General features: G+C 36.6%; 1 protein-coding gene across 1 annotated transcript; it reads right to left on the bottom strand.

Annotated features, from left to right (window-relative positions):
* Positions 1-805: 805 nt before the first annotated feature.
* Positions 806-21,080, bottom strand: COPS8 (COP9 signalosome subunit 8). The gene is made up of 8 exons (XM_081324275.1): positions 20,887-21,080; positions 19,179-19,249; positions 17,965-18,013; positions 15,219-15,351; positions 13,697-13,804; positions 12,721-12,783; positions 3,800-3,841; positions 806-2,964 (listed from the first exon to the last, which is right to left on the bottom strand). The coding sequence occupies exons 1-8, from the start codon at positions 20,968-20,970 to the stop codon at positions 2,885-2,887; spliced, it is 630 nt and encodes a 209-aa protein (XP_081180401.1). The 5' UTR covers positions 20,971-21,080; the 3' UTR covers positions 806-2,884.
* Positions 21,081-23,543: the final 2,463 nt, after the last annotated feature.

Consider the following 23,543-nt stretch of genomic DNA (forward strand, 5'->3'; position numbering starts at 1 on the left):
TGGGGGTCCTCCTAGACTCACAGCTCTCTTTAGAAGAGCATATTGGAGCTGTGACTAGGGGGGCCTTTGCCCAGGTTCGCCTGGTGCACCAGTTGCGGCCCTATCTGGACCGGGATGCCTTGCGTACAGTCACTCATGCGCTCGTGACCTCTCGTCTGGACTACTGTAATGCTCTCTACATGGGGCTGCCCTTGAAGACCACTCGGAGGCTCCAACTGGTGCAGAATGCAGCCGCGTGAGTTGTGTTGGGAGTCTCCCGATACTCCCATGTTACACCTTTGCTCCGCAAGCTGCATTGGCTGCCGGTTGTCCTCCGGGTGAGATTCAAGGTGTTGGTAATGACTTACAAAGCCCTACATGGCATGGGTCCGGATTACCTACGGCAACACCTGCGGCTGGCGTCAACCTCCCTCCGTCCAGTGCGCTCCCACAGAGAGGGCCTCCTCAGGGTGCCTCCGATCAAAGAATGTCGATTGGTGGCCCCTAGGGGGAGGGCGTTCTCTATGGGCGCGCCAGACCTGTGGAACCGCTTGCCAGTCGAGCTCCGGATGGCCCCCGACCTTCGCTCCTTCCGGCAGGATCTAAAAACTTATTTATTTGAGCAATCCGGCCTGGTTTGATGGGTTAAGGGTTGGGTTTTTAACATGGTTTTAATTACTGTTTATATCGGGCATATTTGTTTTTTAACTTTTGTACTTTGTTTTTAATATTTATTGCCCTGTACACCGCCCTGAGTCCTTCGGAAGAAGGGCGGTATAAAAATTTAATAAATATAAATATAAATAAATATAAATATTCAAATGAAGACATTTCATAACACAATATTGTATCCATATACATAACACTTTCCATTTCCATATATAGGTAGTCCTTGACTTACATTTCATTTAATGAGTTTTCAAAATTAAAACAACACTGAAAAAAGTGGTCATGTGGACAAAATTCTTGGCAGCTGACTCATATTTATGAAGGTTGCAGTGTCCTGGGGCCATGTGATCATCTTTTGCAACCTTCTAATAAAATCAATGGGGAAGACAGTTTCACTTAACAACCGTGTTATTAACTTAACAACTGAAGTAATTCATTTAACAACTGTGTTAACAAAGGTAATAAAATTGGGCAAAACTCATTTAGCAACTGTGTTGCTTATCAACAGAAAGTTTGGGCTCAGTTGTGATTGTAAGTTGATTGTAAGTGATTTCTGTAGAAATCACTACATACAGCTTTTTTTGTATCACTTTTGTATCACTTTGTATCACTTTTATCCAATCAATATATGAATATCCTCCTTGTACTGTACAATATAAAATAAACATGATCATCCCCTTCCACACCTAACCAATAATAGTTTTTATAACCATTTCCTGCCTGAAGTTATTATGTAAAAATAACAGTATATTTGAGTTAAATTCAAGTTCTTACTATTTATAGTTTTGCCTACTGTTTTTTTTGTTCCTATTGTGCTTCATGTGATTAGCACAGATCCCTACATTCTATTTAACTTAAATCACTTAAATATCTTTTTATTCTCAGGGAACAAATGTTGTCTATCTTCTGTAACTTACTTTTTCATTACTCCATACTTACATTTTAGTTAGACAAATTTATATTTAACATGGTTATGATCTGACCATTAAAATATCACCTTTAATGTACATAAATTTCACACATGCAAACTCGCACACAAAAACTCATAGAGTTAATCTGAGTGCTAAAGTAATGTAAAACCTAAATACATCTTTTGAAGAAAAATTAACCTTAAAATAGGCCAGAATGATGTAAATATATTTTAATAATACCAAAATTAAGCTTCCCATCTACTCTGAGGTTTTCAAATAAATAGCAAAATCAATGGTTACACTCCTTTAGATACTTTTAAAGTAACTGTGCAGAAACTAGGACCCTTTTGCACTGAAACACATCCAAAACAGTTAAGAACACAGTAATAATGCACTATGAGAGAAGTGCCACTACAAAGGATAGATATCATTAATTTCTGAACAGAATCATTAAATGATGATGTCTACTGACAGAACAAGGGAGAAAGAAAAACCCACAACTCTAGAAGCATACTATACAAAAATTGAATGACAAAGCAAAATGTGCCATTTCTTCCCACATAAGCAAAATTACAACAGAGAAAAGTTCTAATGAAGTTCAAGAATCATTTCATCTACTGGCTTCAGCAATCAGATGTTGTTTCTTGTGAGCACAAGCAACATCCAGAAGGCAATCTAAACCTTCTGGTTTAAATGCAAGCAAGCTATCTGAGAAATCAGCTGATGCTTTTTAAAGTCTCAAACCAGAATGCTAACAGGACTGTTATACAAGAACTATTAGCCATGCATATATTCTACCAAATACATATTTTGGTATCTCCCAAATTTAATGTGTGCTTATATTCAAGAACAGATCTTTTAAGTATATCAAAATAATAGCCTTCAAAATCTGCCTTTAGATATTCCAATGTGTAACAAGCCAAAGCAGAAACACATTGTAAATGCACAGCAATATATAATCAAAGAAACTGCAATATTTTCTGATAGACCTAGTTTTAAGAGCATTACTTGACTGCATTTTGGTCTTCCTTGTCCTTTTCAATGTTTGGTTTTCAGCTAAGCCATGGTAGTGGCTAACTCTTCCTCCAATTTATGACAGATTACAAATGGGGAGGAGCTACTTCTTCCACAATGAGTTATTTAAGTCTACATACTCAGCCAATTAATTATGAGAGTTAATTTGAAAGACTTGCTCCAATAAAATCAATATGGTAAAATGTAAAATTATGTTCCATTGTAGTGCATACACTGCAACACTGAACAAAATAAACAAAATGCAAATGAATCTCAAAGTAGATAGCATGTCATGAATGAGTAATCAGTTTTCAATTTTCAAGGAAAGCTACATAGTCAGTTAATCGGGCCAACTGCTGTTCATTAGGAATTGGTGGAACTGGAGCAGATTCTACAAAGAAAGCAGAAAACATGATGAGAACTACATTATTATTTCCATCCTACAAAAATAAGCTGTACTTCTGGAGGCTGCAGGTGTATCCTTTGCCTCCTTCTGTTGTTTCTGAATGATCCTAGATAGATCAAAATTTTGTTCATGGGCCACAGTAAATGGGTAATTCACAAATCCTTCAAAGCCCTCATCCACATCATTAGAAAGTCTACATATACTAAGAATTTAATGCTCACTCTTAGATATTTTATAATTTTTAATGCAACATCCTGAACAGCATCAAGATACTAAGATGCCAATAAAGGAATGTGAGTGTTGCTATTGAAAAGAAAAAACACCAACTGGCTATGTGTTCGGTAGCACAAAGGAAATAATTATTTCAGCTTCAGAAGCTTCCACTTCTGCATAAAGGAAAAACCGAGTAGGTTTCAAATTCCTACATATAAGCATGTGCCATGTTAGTTTATTTAAACAGACAATAATACAATGCTAGAACATTTTTAGATGGCAAGGATATAAAATATTAATACATTTATTTATAAAACATATACAGCCATTTATCCTATGGACAAGATAATTCTAGGTGGTTCACAGCAGGCAATAAACAATATTCACAAACCTATTTTTTAAAAAAAAATCATACCCCACAGTGCCACAACATCTCATCAACTCCATGAATTGCTGGACTGATTTCATTCTTAGCCCTGTGCTTGTGGGAAAAGCCAGGTCTTGATGACTATAAGTCTAAGATGATATAGGCCCTCTGGATTTTCAAACGGGGAGACTGTTCCAAAGGACTGGGGCATCTACAGAGACAAACCTGATATATACATACCTGATAGTGGCTGAAATCTATTAAATGTAGACTCCCGAGGACCTGAAATATATAACAGCAAAACCTATCTATCAAACACACACATTGTTAGAGGTTTTAGAAATTTAAAATACAGAACTCCCCCTCCATCCCAAGGCTCCTTTAGTTTGAAAGAAAACATAAAAAGTAACACAAACTGATGCAGAATAAAAAAAACAGATAAAGACAAAAGAAATAGCAAATATAAGCATGATTACAAAATTATCTCTTATCCTATGATTACAAAAAAGTTCACTTTTTTCTATTATCCAGTATTTTTCTAAACATCAAAAAAAGTCATAAGTGCAGTTTTTTGTTTCATACAAGTCTATAAGGAATTTCCAATCAGTCAAACTGTCTGTCAATCCCACAAGTTTTCAATTATACATTAGTCTTTAAAATCTAAACTCAGTTATTAATTTGTATTCCATTTTTATTGTTTGTTTGCATGTCCATCATTCATAATAGAAAGTCTCTTCATTTTGTTCACAATTATAGCAAAGATTCTAAGTACTCCTATTCATTCTACACAATTTTATTTGGTCACAAAAAGCAATGATGCATCATTTTATCAAAATGATCTTCAGGATTAGAACATAATGTACATTTCAATCCTTTCAACCATGTATTTTCCCACTGATTCATTTGTATATTGTATCCAAATTTTTTAGCTCATTTTACCATGCTTTTTTTCTCTTATTCTTCTGTCTCTGAAATGAAAGAACTAAAATAAACAAAATAGACAGTGGGCAATGTTGTCTTGTTTCTATTTCTCGAGATGGTTTGGTTAAATCTCCATAAACAATTATTTGTGCTATCTGTGAAGTATAAATCAATTTCATCCATTTTTATAAAATTCTCTCCAAAATTCGTATCTTCTAGAACTTAAACAACAAAATCCAGTTTAGGATTTTTGGTGACAACGCTGCAACATGGGCTCTGGAGAATGATTCTCCTCTCCCCAAGTCCGATTTCTAACAGCTGGGGAGTCCAACAGGACTGAAAGTCACCCCGTAGAGGTGACTGGCCAAAGGGTGAAACTTTGCAGATTGCAGGCCAGCAGTAGCTGGCCTGCTAGATCCAAAGGAGCCCTCAGGACCAGCAGGAAGAAAGGCTGATGGCACCCATGCAGTCTGCCTTATCAGCTGATCATCGGAGACAAAGAACTGCAAAGCAAAAGCAAACAGCTAATCTGGGTGAGACTACTTCCCCTATCTCTCTGTAAGTGGAAATGCCAGTTTTGTGAAATAGCATTTTAACATTTCAACAGCTTCACAGAACAAAGCCCTTAGCTCCAGGGATGGAGGGATCTCCTTTTTTACCCCTCCCTCCTGAACTATAAGCAGCAGTTTAAGCTTCTGGCAAACTAAAATTGACTTACCAAACCAAGCGAAGCTGTCTGAGGCATAAAAGAAGGATAATTTGGGAAGCTTTTGGTTCTATAGATCCTCTTCATCAAGTTTTTGTTGGAAAGTCATCAGAACTTTTACTTTTTAACTTTCTTAAAATATGGTGGGAACAGACATCTAATGGTGAAACTGAGAATTATATGCAGTTTCCCAATTGGAGGAAAATTTGGTTGTATGCCCACACACCGCTTATCTTAGTGTCCTTAGAATTTTGAGTCTTGAAGTTTCTGGTTGGGAAAGACTCTTTTTGGTTTGCCCTGTCTCACAGGATGGATTATAATTATAATTAAAAACTGTGTTTGGAGTCATCAGACTCCCCTGGATTACAAATACAAGTTGATCTGGAATTGTTATAAACGGTCTCTGAAGGAGTAAATACCAAGAAACCCCTTTGAACAGAACTCTGTGGATTATAAATTTTGGCATGTTTTTCCTTTTTTCTTTTTTTGCTCCTTTATTTTGTTCTACTCCTCCTCCTTGCCCTGCTGATTTTTTTTTTACCATTTACTATTTTTATGGTTTACCTCTCCTAATTATTAGGAGCTTATTGGATTATAAAATTTGACTTACTTGGTGGATTACAACACATGATTTAAAGATAAAGATGACCCCCTCTCTAAAGTTAGAAAAAAAGGATCTTCTGCTCCCTCTTCGGCTTCTGCAAGTCCAGTCTATCAGAGATCAATTGCTACAATGCTTCAACAAGAGAAGACGGACACCTTCCAGAAAGATATGCAAACAACTCTGCAAGCAATTCAAGAGGCAATTGCTACTCATATGGCAGTCACATCGAAAAACTATGAGGAGTTGAAAAGGACATCTGATAAAATGAACCAAAAAATTAACAATATAGATTCTCAAATTGAAAATTTTAAACAGATGATCATAGACAACCAACAAAGAATTCAAAAAATAGATGATAACTCAACTGAGGTTGACCAGAAATTAGAAGTTTTAAAAGATGAAAACCAGAAATTGATGCAAATAAATGGAGAATTAGAAGATTTGATAGCCATCATACAAATGGAAAAGTCTCATACTTTTTAAGATTTCAAAATATAGTAGAAGATAACGAAGAGATTTACGCTTGATAACCGAACTAATGCAGACGCATTAAGAACTGGGAAATTGCAAATGTAAGGAGAACTAGACCAAATCTATCAAGTCAACTCAAACTATGGTAGAAAAAATAAAGTAACCAGGGAAGTGCATGTTAGATTTCTTAAAAGATCTACAAGAGATGAGATTTTGAGAAAAGTAAGAGATAAACCGTTGAAATACAAACAAAAAGGAATTGTAGTCCTCAAACAAATTCCTAGGAGAATAAGAGAGTCTCGAAGAGAATATCAGTTCCTAACTAGGAAATTAACTGAAAAAGGAGTGAATTTCAGATGGCTGATTCCAGAAAGGATCTTAATTTATTGGGATATGAAAAGATATAGACTGGACACAACACTTAAAGCAATGGAATTCTTCGATAACTACAGAGCATTTCTGGAAAGAGATGATCCTGAACCAAAGAAACAAGAAGAAATGGCAGTAGAAGGAGTGGCCAAACAAAGAGAGGAGGAAGAAATTGAAAATATACATGCAGAAGGAGCAAGACCAAGAGACCAGAGACAGATAAGATCGACTAGAAGATTAAGACCTAGATATAACTGAAAGAGATGGAAGAGAGTGGGATTTTGTCAATGAACATTAATGGACTAAAATACTAAATACATGGACTGAAGCTAATATTATTTTAATACCTAAAGAAGACTCTGATTTGATACCAATAAAAAAATTATAGACCAATTTCATTATTAAATGTAGACTACAAAATCTTTGCTTCAATAATGGCAGAAAGACTAAAGAAATTTTTGATTGAATTTATACATACAGATCAAAATGGTTTCTTACCTAAAAGACAGATAAAAATAATCTAAGAATGATTCTTGATGTGTTAGAGCATTATGAAATTCATTCGGGGAAACAGATGGCTTTAATATTCCTTGATGCACAAAAAGCGTTTGACAACGTAAACTGGCAATTTATGTTTCAGCAGCTTGCAGAAATAGACTTTGGGAAAAACTTTATAAATGCAATCCAAATAATTTATTGTAAGCAGACTGCCAAAATAATTGTAAGTGGAGGCTATACTGAAAACTTCAATATTAAAAAGGGCACAAGACAGGGGTGTCCATTATCTCCATTACTATTTATATGAACACTGGAAGTATTGAACAGAAACATTAGACAGGATACAGAAATTAAAGGACTGGAGATAAAAGATCAAAAATACAAATTACAAGCATTTGCAAATGATTTGGTTTTTATACTGGAAGATCCATTGGAAACAAGCACTAAACTTCTGGAGAAAATAGAAAAATTTGGAGAAGTGGCAGGCCTGACAATAAACAGAGAAAAGACTAAAGTGCTGACAAAGAACTTAACAGAAAAACAAAAAAAATCAACTAACAAAAAAATAGCAAGATGAGTAACAGTAAAAGAAGATAACTATGTAAGACTGCTAAAACAAATAAAATTGGATTTGGAAAAATGAAAAAACTGTCAATGTTGGGGAGAATAGCAACAGTGAAAATGAATATCTTACCAAAAATACTCTTTTTATTTCAAATGATTCCTGTAAGGCTGGGAAAAGCCTTCTTTGATGAACTGAATATAATAATATTGAAATTTATCTGGCAAGGGAAAAAATCAAGAATTAAAGTGAAAATGCTACAAGAAGCTAGACAGTGGAGGATTTGGACTCCCGGACTGGAGGTTATACTACCAAGCAACTATTTTAATAACATGGCTTAAAGAATGGATAATGCTTAGAGATAAAAGACTATTGTACCTAGAGAGGCATGATCTACAAATTGGTTGGCATGCTTTTCTGTGGTACGGAAAGAATAAAATACATAGGTACTTTCAAAACCATTTTATAAGGAATGCACTTCTTTCAGAATGGGAAAAAATAAAAGAAAAAAATTATATTAAAATACCTGAATGGTTTTCAACAATGGAAGCTTTTGCTTACCCAAATTTAATTAACTACGATAAAGTTGTGACTTACAAAGATATTTTGGATAATGAAGGAAAATTGAAAGACAGACAAGACTTACAAGAACAAAGTATGGTGGCCATATTTTCAAATTCAAACGAGATATTAAAATGATGCAAAAATAATGGAATTTTATAAAGAACAGACAGAATTTGATAAGATACTGTTAAAAACAGAGGAAAAGTTGATCAAGAAACTATAGATTTCTGTTAAATTTAAAGATGGAGGAAGAACAAGTAAAAGAAACAATGATAATATGGGCAAAGAATTTTGGATATAATATAGAATTAGAAGTGGCAAAAATTATGGGAAAGAAATATTAAATTAACTAAAGCAGTGACACATAAATAAAACTTATACAAAATGTTTTACAGATGGCATACAACACCAGTGAGACTAGCGAAAATGTTTAAAAATATTTCAAACAATTGTTGGAAATGCAAACAAAGGCCAGGCAATTATTACCACATCTGGTGGACATACCCTAAAGCAAAAAGGGTTTGGGCTAAAATATATCTATGGTTGGAGAAGATGACTAAAAAACTAATAGACTTCAAACCAGAATTGTTTCTGTTAGGAATAATAGGAGCCAAGTAGGAGAAAGATTGTAGATATCTAATGCTACATGTATTAACAGCAGCAAGAATTGTATTTGCCCAATATTGGAAAAATGAAAACTTACCAACTGAAGAAGTACTAATTAAGAAAATTCTAGAGTGCGCAGAAATTGATAGATTGACTTTAGAGATTAAAGAGAAAGAAGACTCAGTGTACTTTAGAACATGGGATAACTTTTACCAATGGCTAGAAAAACGAGTCAGAGAGAAAGGAATGTGATGTGGAATTTTGAATATATATTAGTAAGAAGGCGACTGAGTGATTAATTAACATTATGATAATTAACTGTATCTATTACTGTTAGTTAAATACATGTACCCAAACAATATGCTGTTTGCTAAATATTGAAAATGTTACCTGGGGAAACCCTATTCCCAATCCCAACCCTAACCCAAGCCCCAATCCTAATACTAACCCTATTTTATCCCTAACCCTATAAAAACTAATAAAATTTATTAAAAAAACTAAAGAAAATCCAGTTCAAACTGTTAAAAGCCTTTTCTGCATCTAAAAAGATCAATGCAGCTTGTTTTCCATTCGGTAAAGGTAAAGGTTCCCCCACACATGCGTGCTAGTCGTTTCCGACTCTAGGGGCCGGTGCTCATCTCCGTTTCAAAGCCAAAGAGCCAGCGCTTGTCCGAGGACGTCTCCATGGTCATGTGGCCGGCATGACTAGACTCCAAAGGCGCACGGAATGCTGTTACCTTCCCACCGTAGTGGTCCCTATTTTTCTACTTGAATTTTTACGTGCTTACATGTATATTTATATTGTGCCAAATATTCCAGAGTATCCAACACAGTTCTAACACTGTCCATAGCTGTCTTTTAAGTAAAAACCTAGAATAGAACATAGAATCATAGGCTGAAAGGGAACTCTTGAGGTCTCTTATCCAACCCCCTGCTGAAGTCAAAAGACCCTATTCCCTCCTGGGCAACTGGTTATCCAGTCTATTCTTTAAAAACCCCAATGATGGAAGACCCACAGCTCCGGGAGGCAAACTATTCCATTGATTTATTTGATCTCCATGAATTAATTCTTTCAGAATTATTTTCAGCTTTTCAATTAAAATTGTAAACAATTATTATTATCTAATAATGATATCGGTCTGTGGTTTCTTGCAAATCTTGTGTCTCTTTGAGTATTAATATTATGGCAAGAGTCTTCCCAAGTATGTGGCATCTTTCCTCCTTGTAAAATAGAGTTCATTATATTTTGAAGAGGTTGTACATATTCAATCCTCAAAACACTCTAATACAGACTCAATAACCCAACTAGTGAGGTACCTTTCCTAGTTGACTTTTTAATAGCTTCTGAAATTTCTCATTATAAGCCCATTCATAATTCATTCTTCTGTAATGCTCAGTCATTTTGCTTTCTGAAATATATCTTTTCTCCACTGAAATATGTTCTCTACACAAATTAGAATATTGACAAAATATTTTTTGCATAGCCACATTAACCACTAATACAATATCTCCCTCTTATAATTTTAATATCATTTTCTTTCTCTTTATAGTTTATCAGCCAATCACTTTCCTGGTTTATTCTCAAATTCAAAATTTATTTCTTTCATATACTTCCATTTTATTTCCATTTCTTTCATTGTTAACAGGGATACTTGTTGCTTAATTTGTTAATTGTTAATCTTAATTTGTTCAGAAATATTTCTACGTGCTGTGGATTTCTTTAAATCTCTTCTTTTTATCTCATCCAAAAAGGGGCGACATGATAGCAGTATTCCAGTGTTTGAGGGGCTACCACAAAGAACAAGGGGTCAAATTATTCTCCAAAGCACCAGAGGGCAGGACAAGAAACAATGGTTGGAAACTGATCAAAGAGAGAAGCAACCTGGAATTAAGGAAAAACTTTCTGACAGCGAGGACAATTAACCAGTGCAACAGCTTCCCTTTGGAAATCGTGGGTACTCCATCACTGGAGATTTTTAAGAAGAGACTAGACAGTCACTTGTCTAAAAATGGTATAGGTTCTCCTGCTCGAGCAGGGGGTTTGACTAGGAAACCTCCAAGGTCCCTTCCAGCTGTATTCTGTTCTATTTTGTATTTTCTTTGAAAAAGATCTAATATCTCTACCTTGTAAATTTTAGTAGCCAAATATCTTGAAATCTAAATCATGTCTATTCTTGAGAAGGATTTGTGTCTTTCTGAAAAATAAGTGTACTTGCTGGAATTGCCATTCTTCTGTCTTCATATATCAACCAACCCTAAATTGTCCATCAAACCAGAGAAAACTCTTGGTAATTTGCCTTGAGTAATTTTACTATTTTTCTCAGCAATGCTACCCAATCAGGGGGAGACTACTCCACTCCAATCCTCCAACAAACACCAACTTTCGTAAGAAAAGTCTGTTAAGTCTCTCATTAACCTGTTTGTGAAAAGTCACTTAACTCCTCCCCAAAAGCCGTTAAGCAAACTCTACGAGCATGGGATAAAAAAAAGTGAGTCTTGGATTGTTAACAAGTACAGGAAGAAAAAATATAAATAATAAAGTAGAAATAATAAACTTATAACTTATGAAAATTTGCAGGTTGGACCTTATTGTATGTTCCAGTCTATCCTGGTAGCAGTACTTTTAAATTTATTTATAAACTCTCTGGATGTACAACGAAGTAGTGAAAGTAATAAAATAAAAAATACTAAGATTTTACTAGTATAAAAAAATGTTTTGCTAGAAGCAAATGTAATTCAAAGTAAGAAAATGCAGAACGATGGTCATAACAAACAGCCGTCATTTTAGACAGTTTGAAGAAAATTTTTCAGCAAAGAAGTAAACCACATTACAGACATCATCATCATGATGTTGGAAGGGATCTTGGAGGTCATCTAGTCTAACCCCCTACTCAGGAAGGAAACCCTATATCATTTCAGACAAATGGCTGTCCAGTCTCTTCTTAAAAACTTTCACTGTTGGAGTATTCATAGCTTCTGGAGGCAGGTTGTTCCACTGATTAATTGTTCTGTCTGTCAGGAAGTTTCTCTCTTTGGTTAGTTTCCATCCATTGCTTCTTGTCCTGCCTTCGGGCGCTTTGGAGAATAGCTTGACTCCCTCTTCTTTGTGGCAGCCCCTGAGATATTGGAACACTGCTATCATGTCACTCCTCACCCTTCTCTTCATTAAACTAGACATACCCAATTCCAGCAACTGTTCCTTGTAAGTTTTAGCCTCCAGTCCCCTGATCATCTTTGTTGCTCTTCTCTGTACTCTTTCTAGACGTCTCAATATCTTTTTTACATCATGGTGACCAAAACTGGATGCAGTATTCCAAGTGTGGTCTTACCAAGGCATTATAAAGTGGTATTAACACTTCATGTGATCTTGATTCTATCCCTCTATTAATTATATAAAATATAAATTTAAACTAGCAAAAATAACTTAATTTGACAACTTAAATGGTATTCAAAATTGTAACCACATTTAACTGTAATTATATTTCACTCAATAAAGGTGCATCAGTTAAGGACACTGAAAAATATGTTTAACTGAGTCTCTATTGCCAAGAACCAGACAGAGAAAGGAAGCTGAGGCATTTCCTGTTTATTTCCATTCAAGTTATACATTCTAAAATATCCATTTAATTAAAACACATTGCACCCATTCAAATAGGTCACTAGTTCATTTATTTGACACCTTAGGAGCATCTCCCACTATTTTAAACATTTGAAAGAAATGTTGGCATGTAAATACTAATTACATTTTTTAATTGCGTGCAGCCAAGGCAGGTAAGCAATGTAAGTTATCCTGAAGTGCCACCTCCCTTCCCTTTCCCTCCCACTTCCACAAATCCTCATGGAACTAGAGCTCCACCTACCTGGCTTTTTAGGCATAACCATTCGAGTTGACGAATCTGCTTGCCATCCCTCATCAAGAACTCCTAAAACCATAATAAAGTTCTTTAGCTATAATTAGTGTCATATATGCTTGAATATGAAAAATATTGGATGGGATTAATTTCCTGATTTGTTTTTATTTCTTGTTTTTTATTCCTTGCTATATTTCCATTTCCTATAAAGTGAACTACCGTATTAAAGTTAGTTTTATTTTTATTCAGCCTGTTATCCTTTAACAGTAATATCGGTATACTAAGCACAAATTTTAGAAAACTCACTTTTGCTTTTAAAATTATCTCATACTGGGCAATTTTGTAGTCTTTATCAAAGGAATGAAACAATCCAGTAAAATATTTCTACATCACCACATATCCTGTAAGTTGATAATCTTCCAAAAAAATCAACAAAACAAAAATGTAAGCAATTCTAAAAATATGCATAGATTTAGAAAAGCTATAATTCATTTTTGTTTACAAAATACAGTTGTAACAACTGAGAGTTTTGTAATACAATTCTAATAAAATCCTTGTTTGGCAACTGCCTCAGATACTGTTCACTTTTGCAACAGTGATAAAAAAGTAACTCTGACCAATCTTCCAATGACCTTCACAAATCTGTAAAGCAAAGGAAAGCTGGAGATCGCAAGCACAGTTTCACTTAGTGACTGCTTTGCTTAACGACCTTAGCTTAGCTGATCTCAACTGTGGTTGCTAAACAAGATTGTATTGATTTACAATTTAACACTTAACTTCAAAGATACGTAACAGATGATGCATAATATTAAGGAAAAGGCATGACTATTATTAGACAAGGGATTTTTCAATCTAGGCTGCAAGATAATCTAAAGAGGTCATAAACTGTGGAGGAAAGTTACGATAACATAGAAATCAGCTTCCCCCACTATCAAATCATATAGAGCAGTGAGAGAATTGGATGTTTCTCAAATATTTTCAGTACCTTTTACTGCTTCTTCTACAGGAAGTCCAACAAAGGCTGCAAAATCATCTGCGCTTATGGAAGGATATGCCCGAGAGACTAGTCCAAACGCACGCCGCCTTGTTGCATCTATTAAGAGAGGTAATTAATGCAAAGCTAGCCTATCAAGGGTAGGAAAACACTTTGTGTTCTTAAGTAAGTTTCTCTTGAGAATAATCGGAAATGTCCACATTTATATGGGAGATGATTGGTAAGATCATGTAAACAAGCAATGACCCTTTATATAGAAACAGTATCCTATCAAAATATATGAAAAATGTATTTACTTCAACACTTGTTTTTAATGAACTATAATCAAAACGTAAAAAATTAAATACTGAATTCCAATTTATAGAGCATGTCAATCTTAACCAAACCCCACATTATTTCCTATGTCATATATTATCTCAAATTAAGTAGCAGTGGCAGCTTAATTTCGATTGATCGAAAATATCAATCTATCAATATTTCAGCGATCAAAGCTGAAAAAATGATGACATTTCTCCTGGGAACTGGAACCAGGGTTTTGAAATGGAAGAGCCTGTCAAGATATATTTATCAATGAAGATGAAAATCTGTTAAGCATGGCTCCAAATCTCAATAGAATAATGATATCATGGTATTCATGGCAGACAACAGTTTCTATTGGCTTGCTGGAAACATATAAAGTATAGCTCAAATGTAAATTCTCTAACAAATGTTCAATCTAATGCTACATACATTTCCTTTGCCAAAGTACAAGTTGAAGTTTCTGCACAAAACTGAACTTATATCGTTAACATATGAGTGGAAACTCTCTGTTAAAGAGTTTGGCAGAATAGAAGGCATGTAGAAAAAGTAATTCAGAAACAATAATTGTTCTTGAAGCATCTTTGGGTGTACTTTTTCCAAATTTCAATCCTTAATCTGACTATAACCATCTTCCTATTGATACTCTTCCCAAGAAATCTTCCCACCCCCAAACTACCAATATAACAACTTTGGAGGAAAACCTATTATTACTGCTACTATTTTAAATTAAATTTATATGCTGCCCATCTCGCCAAAGGCTACTCTATTACAGTATACATCAGGGGTAGGCAACCTTGGCTCTTTTATGACTCGTGGACTTCAACTCCCAGAATTCCTGAGCCAGCCGGCTCAGGAATTCTGGTGAGTTGAAGTCCACGAGTCATAAAAGAGCCAAGGTTGCCTACCCCTGGTATACATCCACCCAGAAGCATATATCGAAACCATAACCTAGCTATTAACAATTACCCCTTCTTAAACTGTGCATGCAACTCTTCTTTCTTCACTCCACTCCACTCCACCCCACCCCTTTCCTATCCTTTCTATAACACATTTCCTACATCAACCAGCTCTTTTCAGTGGGCTGGCTTGGCTAATTCCTGAAGGCAAGGCTCTTAAAATGTAATAGGAAAGGAAGCATGGGGCCACCCAAGCCATTGTTTCTATTTCCTTTCATGGTTAATAATATGCACAATTTTAACTAGGATATTTATACCTTTAAGTGCTTCCATAATTGGCTGAATGGATTCAGACCACTGATGTGCATCAATTGTTGTATATATTCCAGGGAAATCTCTTTGCCAGATTCGTTGCCCTACTGCCCAAATTGCACCAAGTTCAAGATTTGTCTACAGAGAAAGAATTGAGAATAAAGATGTAGATGCTTGACAAAACAAAACAAATATGCCTTTAGTTATACAGAATATTTTGGCACCTTCTCTCTAGGCCTGCTGCTATATCTAGGATTTAAATTCAGTTTTAATTTGAGGAAGATGTTTAAGGCATATTAGAGAAAAGATAACCAACCTGATATATTTCAGTGTTCTGAACTACAATTCCCATCAGTATAGGCATGCCCAACTGTTATAAATATTATATTATATTATTCTGCACACACCTAATATACTCCTTGGCATCTTATGATAATAATATCATAAAGTTGAGAAACCAATATTTAATAGCAAACATGGAAGTTCAGGATTCGCAAGTGAGGCAATCATACTATCGTAAGATTAAGTTCTACTAATCACAATTGGCACAGCCTATTGAATAGAGATATCAACAAATCTTGTTTTTTAAATTAAGAATAACCTCTGTTATGTCATTCATAACATTCATTGTCATATTCTGCAGCTATTCCCTCTGTCCTCATCAAGGTAGTTGGCAGGATATCCTAAGATTATATTGCAGCTGGCTAAATCTAAAAAAAAATGGGTAACTAAAAATAACGAATAACTAAGTAAAGAAAAATTAAAGAGTAAAATATATTAAAAACTAACTTGAGCTGCTAAAGAGGGCTAAACCTGCTGCTGCTTTGCTGCCAGTTTTTTTTTTAAAGCAGAGCTAATTTTTCTCATTAGCTGATGTTTGGGCAGGCCCCCTAGAGAATTTATTTTGCAGTCTAGTGAAATATCAAGGCAAAATACAGAGTGTTGTGCTACTGCAATCATTATTCATGAATATGATCCATGACAAAAGTAGATCCTGACATACATGCCAGTGTATGAAGGGCTTTATTTTAACTGTTTCCCCTTTCTTTTACAGTACTTTGATCTGATTTTAATGTCATTTTGATCTAAGATTATAATGCAAAAAACTCAATCTGCATATTCTGCAATATTTTGATTGCTGTTGTCCACTAAATCACTTTTAAACCTCATTATTATTATTATTATTAATGTTAAACATACAGGCTCCCTGACTGGACAATAAGTCTTGACAGTTACAATAAAAATGTTAAAAACATGAAGACATGAAGAATAAGAAAGGCAAGAATGACAAAAAAACCCCGGATGGGTATAAAAAGGAACAAACGTACACCATCTGGGCAAAGAGCTAGGTTTTCAAAGCCCTTCCAAACATCAGCCAAGTCAGAACTGTACAGATCTCAGGAGGAATCTCATTTCAGAGGGACATTTCTGGGATCCTGATACATGGTATTGTTTAATTGAAGAAACCCAAAGGATTAAATTGACCAGTGGATACTGTGGGATCCTATGGTCCCTTAAGTAATCGGGCTCCATGCTGTGTCGGGCTTTATACGTAATGACCAAAACCTTGAGTTGTATCTGGAAGCAAACTAAGAACAAGTCAGTTTGCAAAACAGAGGTGTTACATGTTACTAAAGTATGTCCATCACTGCCTGTGCTACTATATTCTAGACCAGCTGAAGCTTCTGGGTGGACTTCAAGGACAGTTCCACAAAGAATGTGGCACAGTAGGCAAGCCATGAGATGACCAGAGCATGAGTCACTGTCTGAAGTCCTCTCATCTAGGAAACAGCACAATTGATGCGCCTGTGTGCCTTCTTGGCCATAGCTGATACTCACAGTCCAGGAAGACCTAGATTGCACAAAACCCTGGAGTCAGTAAATGTAACTCCATCAAAGGTCAGAGATGGAATATTCCCAGATCTTAGCATGCCAAACATCCACAGCCATTTGGTCTTGGTAGTACTGACTTAGACAGTTGCTCCCCATTCAAACCCATATAGCCTCCAGGCACTTGGCCCTATCTATAGTCAAAATATATAGTTAAGTATCATCAGTATGCTGAACCCTAAACCAGCAGATGACCTCACCCAATGGTTTCATGTAGAAGTTGAAAAGGAAGAGAGAGAATAGAATCCTGCAGTGCCCATAAAGCAGGATTTGGGAGCAATAACTTTCCACCAACAATGATTAGAACCAGCCCTGAAGAAAAAAAAGGCAATCACTGTAAAACTGTGCTCCACCTCTGACTCACAGAATTGGCTTAAAATGGTACCTCGGTTGACAGTATCAAAAGACAGAGATTAAGGAACACAAAGATGGATGCACCACCTCCACCCCAATTCTATCAAGTGCAACCAAAACTGTCTCAGCAGTGGCCTGAAAACAGACTGGAATATGTCTAGAACACTGTTTCTCAACCTTAGCAACTGTAAAATTTCAACTTCCAGAACTGAACATAACTGGGGAATTCTGGGATTTGGAAGTCCACACATCTTAAATTTGCCAAGACTGAGAAACACTAGTCAAGATAATGCTCTTTTTCCATGGTTCTTATCAGTTGGAGACCCACCACCTTCTCAACAACCTTCCCTCCATTTTTAGAAAGTACAGCTCAATATTCAAAACTATTAACACAGCTGAACTATAATTGTTAAAAACATATTATAAACATTTGAATAAAAATGGAAAAACAATAGTGTTCCCAGATATTAAGTGTTTTTTCTTTTGATAGCATTGAAAAATACTTACAGACTTAATACCAGTAGGAATTCTCTTCCAGAGATAACGGGCATTATTCCTAATTAAAAAAAGCCAGTGATATGGACATTTAAAAAAATTACATCTATTTAATAATGCTTATTTACTAGAAGTTTCCAGTTACATCATTCTGAAAGCACATCAATATATACTGCACATACATTTTTAAGGCAAAAGAAAACAGATTTCATACTGTTTGTTTTTATCTATCATGTAGAACAGAGGTTCCCAAAGGGGGTGCAAAAACTTGGGTTTTCAAAATTATAGTGTATATGCATATTTCACTGCCATTATTTCGAACTTTTGTAAAGGGTGCGAGTATATATCAGAAGTGTTCTAGGGGTGCAGGGTATAGAAAAGGTTGGCAGCCACTCATATAGAACATAAGAGTGGGAAGGGATTTTGGAAGTCTTCTAATCCAACCCTCTGCCAAGTGCTAGAATCTTCAGACCATCCCAGAAAAAACATTGTTCAATCTTGAAAATCTCCAGCGATAGAGCACCCAGTACTTCAACAAGCAGGATGTTCCACAACCATAATTTATAACTTCTGTTATTCTATTAACCCTAGGGTTTAAGCTACATATTTCCATTTTACAACACAAAAGTTTAAGTATTTATCTTGTGCCTTACATTCTTATTGCTTTGATGTTCATGTTAAAAATTCTTGTATTCTGTCTTATATGTGGCATTGTAACACTGTCATTCAAGAACTCCAAAATAGAAAAAAGAAAAAAAAAGCTTCCCAAATAGTTGCTGAGAATAACTGATTTGAGTTAGGCAAGTAATTATTTACTTGTAAATTTGTGGAAACATGTTCAAATAAAGGGAAAGATACTCCCTTTAGAGAAATACATTCCAATCTATGAAGTAATTTGCTTATTTGAATTGTGATGCTTCTGACACAAATAAATAAAACAAGTAATTTGCTTTTCAATGATACCTAAAAACAGTATGAGCAAATTCAACATCCTACTTGTGCTAACTAGCAAAGATTTGGTTTATTAAAAATCAATAAAAGTACAGCATACTTCACATATAGCTACATCACGTTCTTGCTTTTACAACGTGTTGATTTGGAATGCTAAGTATCCTTTTTACCAATTAACATAAATTCCTCTAATTCTAAAAACATTACCTGAATTGTGTCAATATGCCTATATATGTCTAATAGGTCCAGACCTATTATTAAAACATATTACTTACATATCATTATGCAGAAGATACAAAGCCAGGAGTTGAGCATAAACAGGTGAGGTGGTTATTCCTCCAGGGGCCTTAAACAAATCAACATAAGATTATATTGTGTCCTATACAAAGCAGTATATAGCTGAGGACAAAGAACACTGGTAAAAACCAATTCTTTTCCCCTGAAAAGAAGTTTTGGGCAGTCAGCTGCTTTCCAAAAGCCCATCCTCATCTCTGTGCAGTAAGAAAACACATTTCAATATCTTCAAAACTCTGGTCAAAATACATCACTAAACAAGTCTTTATTTCATTCAGATATGACATTCCTTCATCTTACTCTCAAACTCAGTTTGAAGGACAACCAATTTGCTTTAGGACCTACTCATGCCTTTTACAAGCATTTATAATTGTCTAATTATTTTGATTAACAAAGGTTGATAAAAAAATTAAAAGAACATTAATGTGTTGAAATATACAGACTTCAATCTGGCAAAGGAGAATAAGGCATGTACATTTATGAGAAAGTGGTTATTCACTACATTTGCCTCAGCTAATGAAAGGCAAAGGTTTTAAGTAGCTAATAAAATAGTCTTAAAATTACTGAGGCATTAATAGATAGATTACAATTTTCACCAGTGGACAATTACAACACAAATAGTATTGTTTGGAATCCCTATTCCATATAACATTCCAACAGATTTAAGCTGACTTATTTTGACCAGGCCTAGTATTGAAATCAAAATTTGTAGTAACTATTTTGGTTGTAGTAACTGTGTAGTTTCTATTTGTAGTATTTGTAATAACTATGAATTTGTCCTTCTCTTTAATGCAGTTCATACAGGTAGATCACATTTTACGATGGCAATTGGGACCAGGATTACCAGTCATAATATATGACATCATGTATCACATCACTTAGTGATGTTGCTGTTGTAACCCCAGAACTGTGTGGGTTATTAAGCAGGAAGAGGCACCTTACAAGCAGGAAGAGGCAGATGCGAGGGACCAAGGGTGGGTCCTGGGAAATGTGAGCCATCCAGCCAGAGCTACACTTGGAAGTGCAGGTGCCCTGGATGGGCAGGGGAGTGGTATGGATGGCACTTGCTATGAAAGTGAGCTGCCATGGAGAATGGGGGTCCCTGGGATCTCAAACTCTGTAGTGGGGCTTCTTGGGAGAAAAAGTGGCAGAAGTGATTTGCAGGACTGACTTGTAAATTTCCCTGGAGGCGTCCCCAATGACTTTACTTAGGGGAAGCTGGCAAAGAAATTTGCAAATGGTGATACAATCACAGGGATGCTGTGACAGCCACAACTTTTCAGATCAAGCGCCTTGTTTTAATTTTAAACAAATGGTTATAACTTGAGGACTACCTGTTTCTGAAAAATCTATTGCTACTCTCCAAATTTAGCAGAAAATTTACAAGGCTCTCTAAGTGTGAAATGACAATTACAAAACTGAACTTTTCTCTTCGACATTTTCAATGTCCCAGAGCGTTTCCGTTTGCTATATTGTACGGAGAAGAATTGCAGCCAAGACATCAACTAACCAACCAGGTTAGTTGGGCTTCCCAGACCTGCCTCCTCTGCAGCCACTTTCGTTGAAGTGGTTGAGACTGGCGGGAAGAGCACGTGCCTGGTAGCTCGCGCGCAGGCCCAGCGTCCCTGCTCCCCCACCTTCACCCCGCGTTTACCTGGACGCCGCCCCCGGCCCCTCCCCCTTCTTTACCTCCAGTTCCTGAGTCTCACACTGCTCCAGTAACTTTCGGTAACTGAAGGCGCCGCTCGTCGCCGTCATCACCGCCACTGGCATCTTGGCGCCTCGCGCCCGCTTCGAAATAACTCTTGGCAGACACTGGCCTAACAAGCGGGGAAATGGAAACTTCCTGGAGGCGGGCAAGCATTCACCTCTTCTATTTCCACTTCCGGCCCCGAAAATAAACATCAGGCGCGTCTTCGCCGGATTCTGCCCTCGGTGGGCATGTCGAACCTGCGTTTGTAAAAACGAATAGATATACGCAGATATGGAAGTTAGAGTGATACATTGACTGAACTTCCGGTTTCAATGCATTCTTCCCCACTCCCTTTGATAAGGAAAATGAGAAAGCGTCTTGAAGCATTCCATCAAAATTCCGCGGACAAATATCAATGACGGTGATCATGCATTTGTTTCTCTTGCAAAATAGTAACATCCAAAGCTATTCCTAAATATATAAGCGAAAAAGTCAGGGGGGTTTATTTAGTTTTTCAAAACAGAAATAGAATAGAATAGAATAGAGCCTGAAGGGACCTAGGAGGTATTCTAGTCCAGCCCCCCCCCCAAGCAGGAGAACCTATACCTTCTCAGACAAATGACTGTCCAGTGTCTTCTTAAAAATCTTCAGTGATGGAGCGCACATGATTTCTGAAGGCAACCTGTTCCACTGCTTAATTGTCCTCACTGTTAGGAAGTTTTTCCTTAATTCCAGGTTGCTTCTCTCTTTGTTCATTGTTTCTTGTTTTGCCCTCTGGTGCTTTGGAGAATAACTTGACCCCCTCTTCTTTGTGGCAGCTCCTCAAATACTGGAATGCTGCTATCACGTCACCCCTATTTCTTCTTTTCTTTAGACTGGCCAAACCCAAGTCCTGCAGCCGGTCTTCATATCTTTTAGACTCCATACCTTTGATCATCTTCGTTGCTCTTTGATTTTTTTCCAAGGTCTCAACATCTTTTTTGCAGTATGGTGACCAAACCTGGTTGCAGTATTCCAGCTGTGGTTTTACTAGGGTTTTATAAATACTAATTTATAAAAAGTACTAATACTTTACGTGATCTTGATTCTATGCCTCTGTTTATACAACCCAGGATTGTATTAGCTTTTTTGGCTGCTGCTGCACACTGTTGGCTCATAGTCAAGTGATAGTCCACTAGGACTTTTGGGGGCAGGTCTTGCCTAATCTGTACTTAACACTTTGATTTTTCTTGCCTAAATGTAAAACTTTGCTTTTATCTCCACATTAAAACTCATTTTGTTGGATAGGGCCCATTGTTCAAGTTTGTTTAGATATTTTTGGATCCTGAGCTTGTCTTCTGGGGTGTTAGCTATTCCTGCCAGTGTTCCACGGGGAACACTGTAATTTGGACCATTATGGACTTATTGTCCAAGCAGGCACATTTCATGGCATGCCCGAAGATTCCCTCACCTCAGTCCCTGGCAAAGATGTTCATCCAACATATCTACCAACTGCGTGGAGTCCCAAAGTGCATCATCTCAGACTGTGGGGTGCAGTTCACATAAAATTTTGTTGGGAATTCGTTATGCTGATTGGCTCCTCGTGCAGCCTTAGCTCCGCCTACCATCCCAGTACCAATGGAGCCTGTGAACGAGCCTATTCAATATTAGAGCAGTACCTGAGGTATTATGTCAATTACCAACAGACCAGTTCTGCCTTTTGAAGAAGTGTCATATAATAACTCTGCGCATAATAGCACAGGATTTATCCCTTTCACGTTAGTTAGTGGGTTGGAATTTGTGCTGATGACAGAGATCCCTCAGGGATGACAGTCCTCGATGTCATTGGCAGAGAGGATGGAAACTTTAAAGGAAATGTGGTGGTGGTGGTAGTATGCAGAGCATTACAGAAAGCTATGGAAACACAAAAGAAGCAAGTAGACAAAAAAGGGGGGATTCAAGGTGGGAGATAAAGTGTATCTGTCTACAAAAATTTCTCAACCTTGTAAAAAGCTGGGTTCCAAGTATATAGGACCTTTCCAAATTCTCTGGATCATAAATCCAGTTACTGTAGAATTGCAGCTGCCAAAAAGCCTTAGCAAGTCCACCTAGTATTTCTCTGCAGCCTGCTGAAACCTTTCTGCAGTTCGGGAGTAAGATCTGCTGTGGAAGTGCTTCTATTCTTGTCAAAGGAGAGGAACACTATGAAATTAAGGAAATTCTTAACTCCTGGTACTATATGGGGAAGCTGCAATATTTAGAATTATGGAGAGCTAGCTGATGCAGAATGGGTGGCAGCAACAGATGTGAAGGCAGCTAGGTTAGTGCACAGATTTCATGCTGAGCATCCAGGTCGGCCCAAGTGAGAGTGGTCTTGGAAGTGGACAGTAATGTCTAATGTTGCATGCGCTGTTGTGTTTTATTTTCCAGTGCTATCATTCTCCTGGAGGGTTGGCATGTCAAACTTGACTCCATAGTTGCCTGCACCTGCTTTTGCTCGCAGTTTGCCAAACAGTGATGGGAGCAGGGTGGTGAGCTCCTAAGGTGGGGGGGGGGGAGGCTATGGAATGCTGCCAGCAAGACAATATTCACCAAGGTCAAATTATGAAGAATGTTTGAGCGGCACAGACAGTTTTTCCCAAAACAAAAGAACTGAACTCAATTGGTGGCCTGA

The sequence above is a fragment of the Vipera berus genome, assembly GCF_964194415.1.
Source record: "Vipera berus genome assembly, chromosome: 1".
NCBI classification, from domain to species: domain Eukaryota; kingdom Metazoa; phylum Chordata; class Lepidosauria; order Squamata; family Viperidae; genus Vipera; species Vipera berus.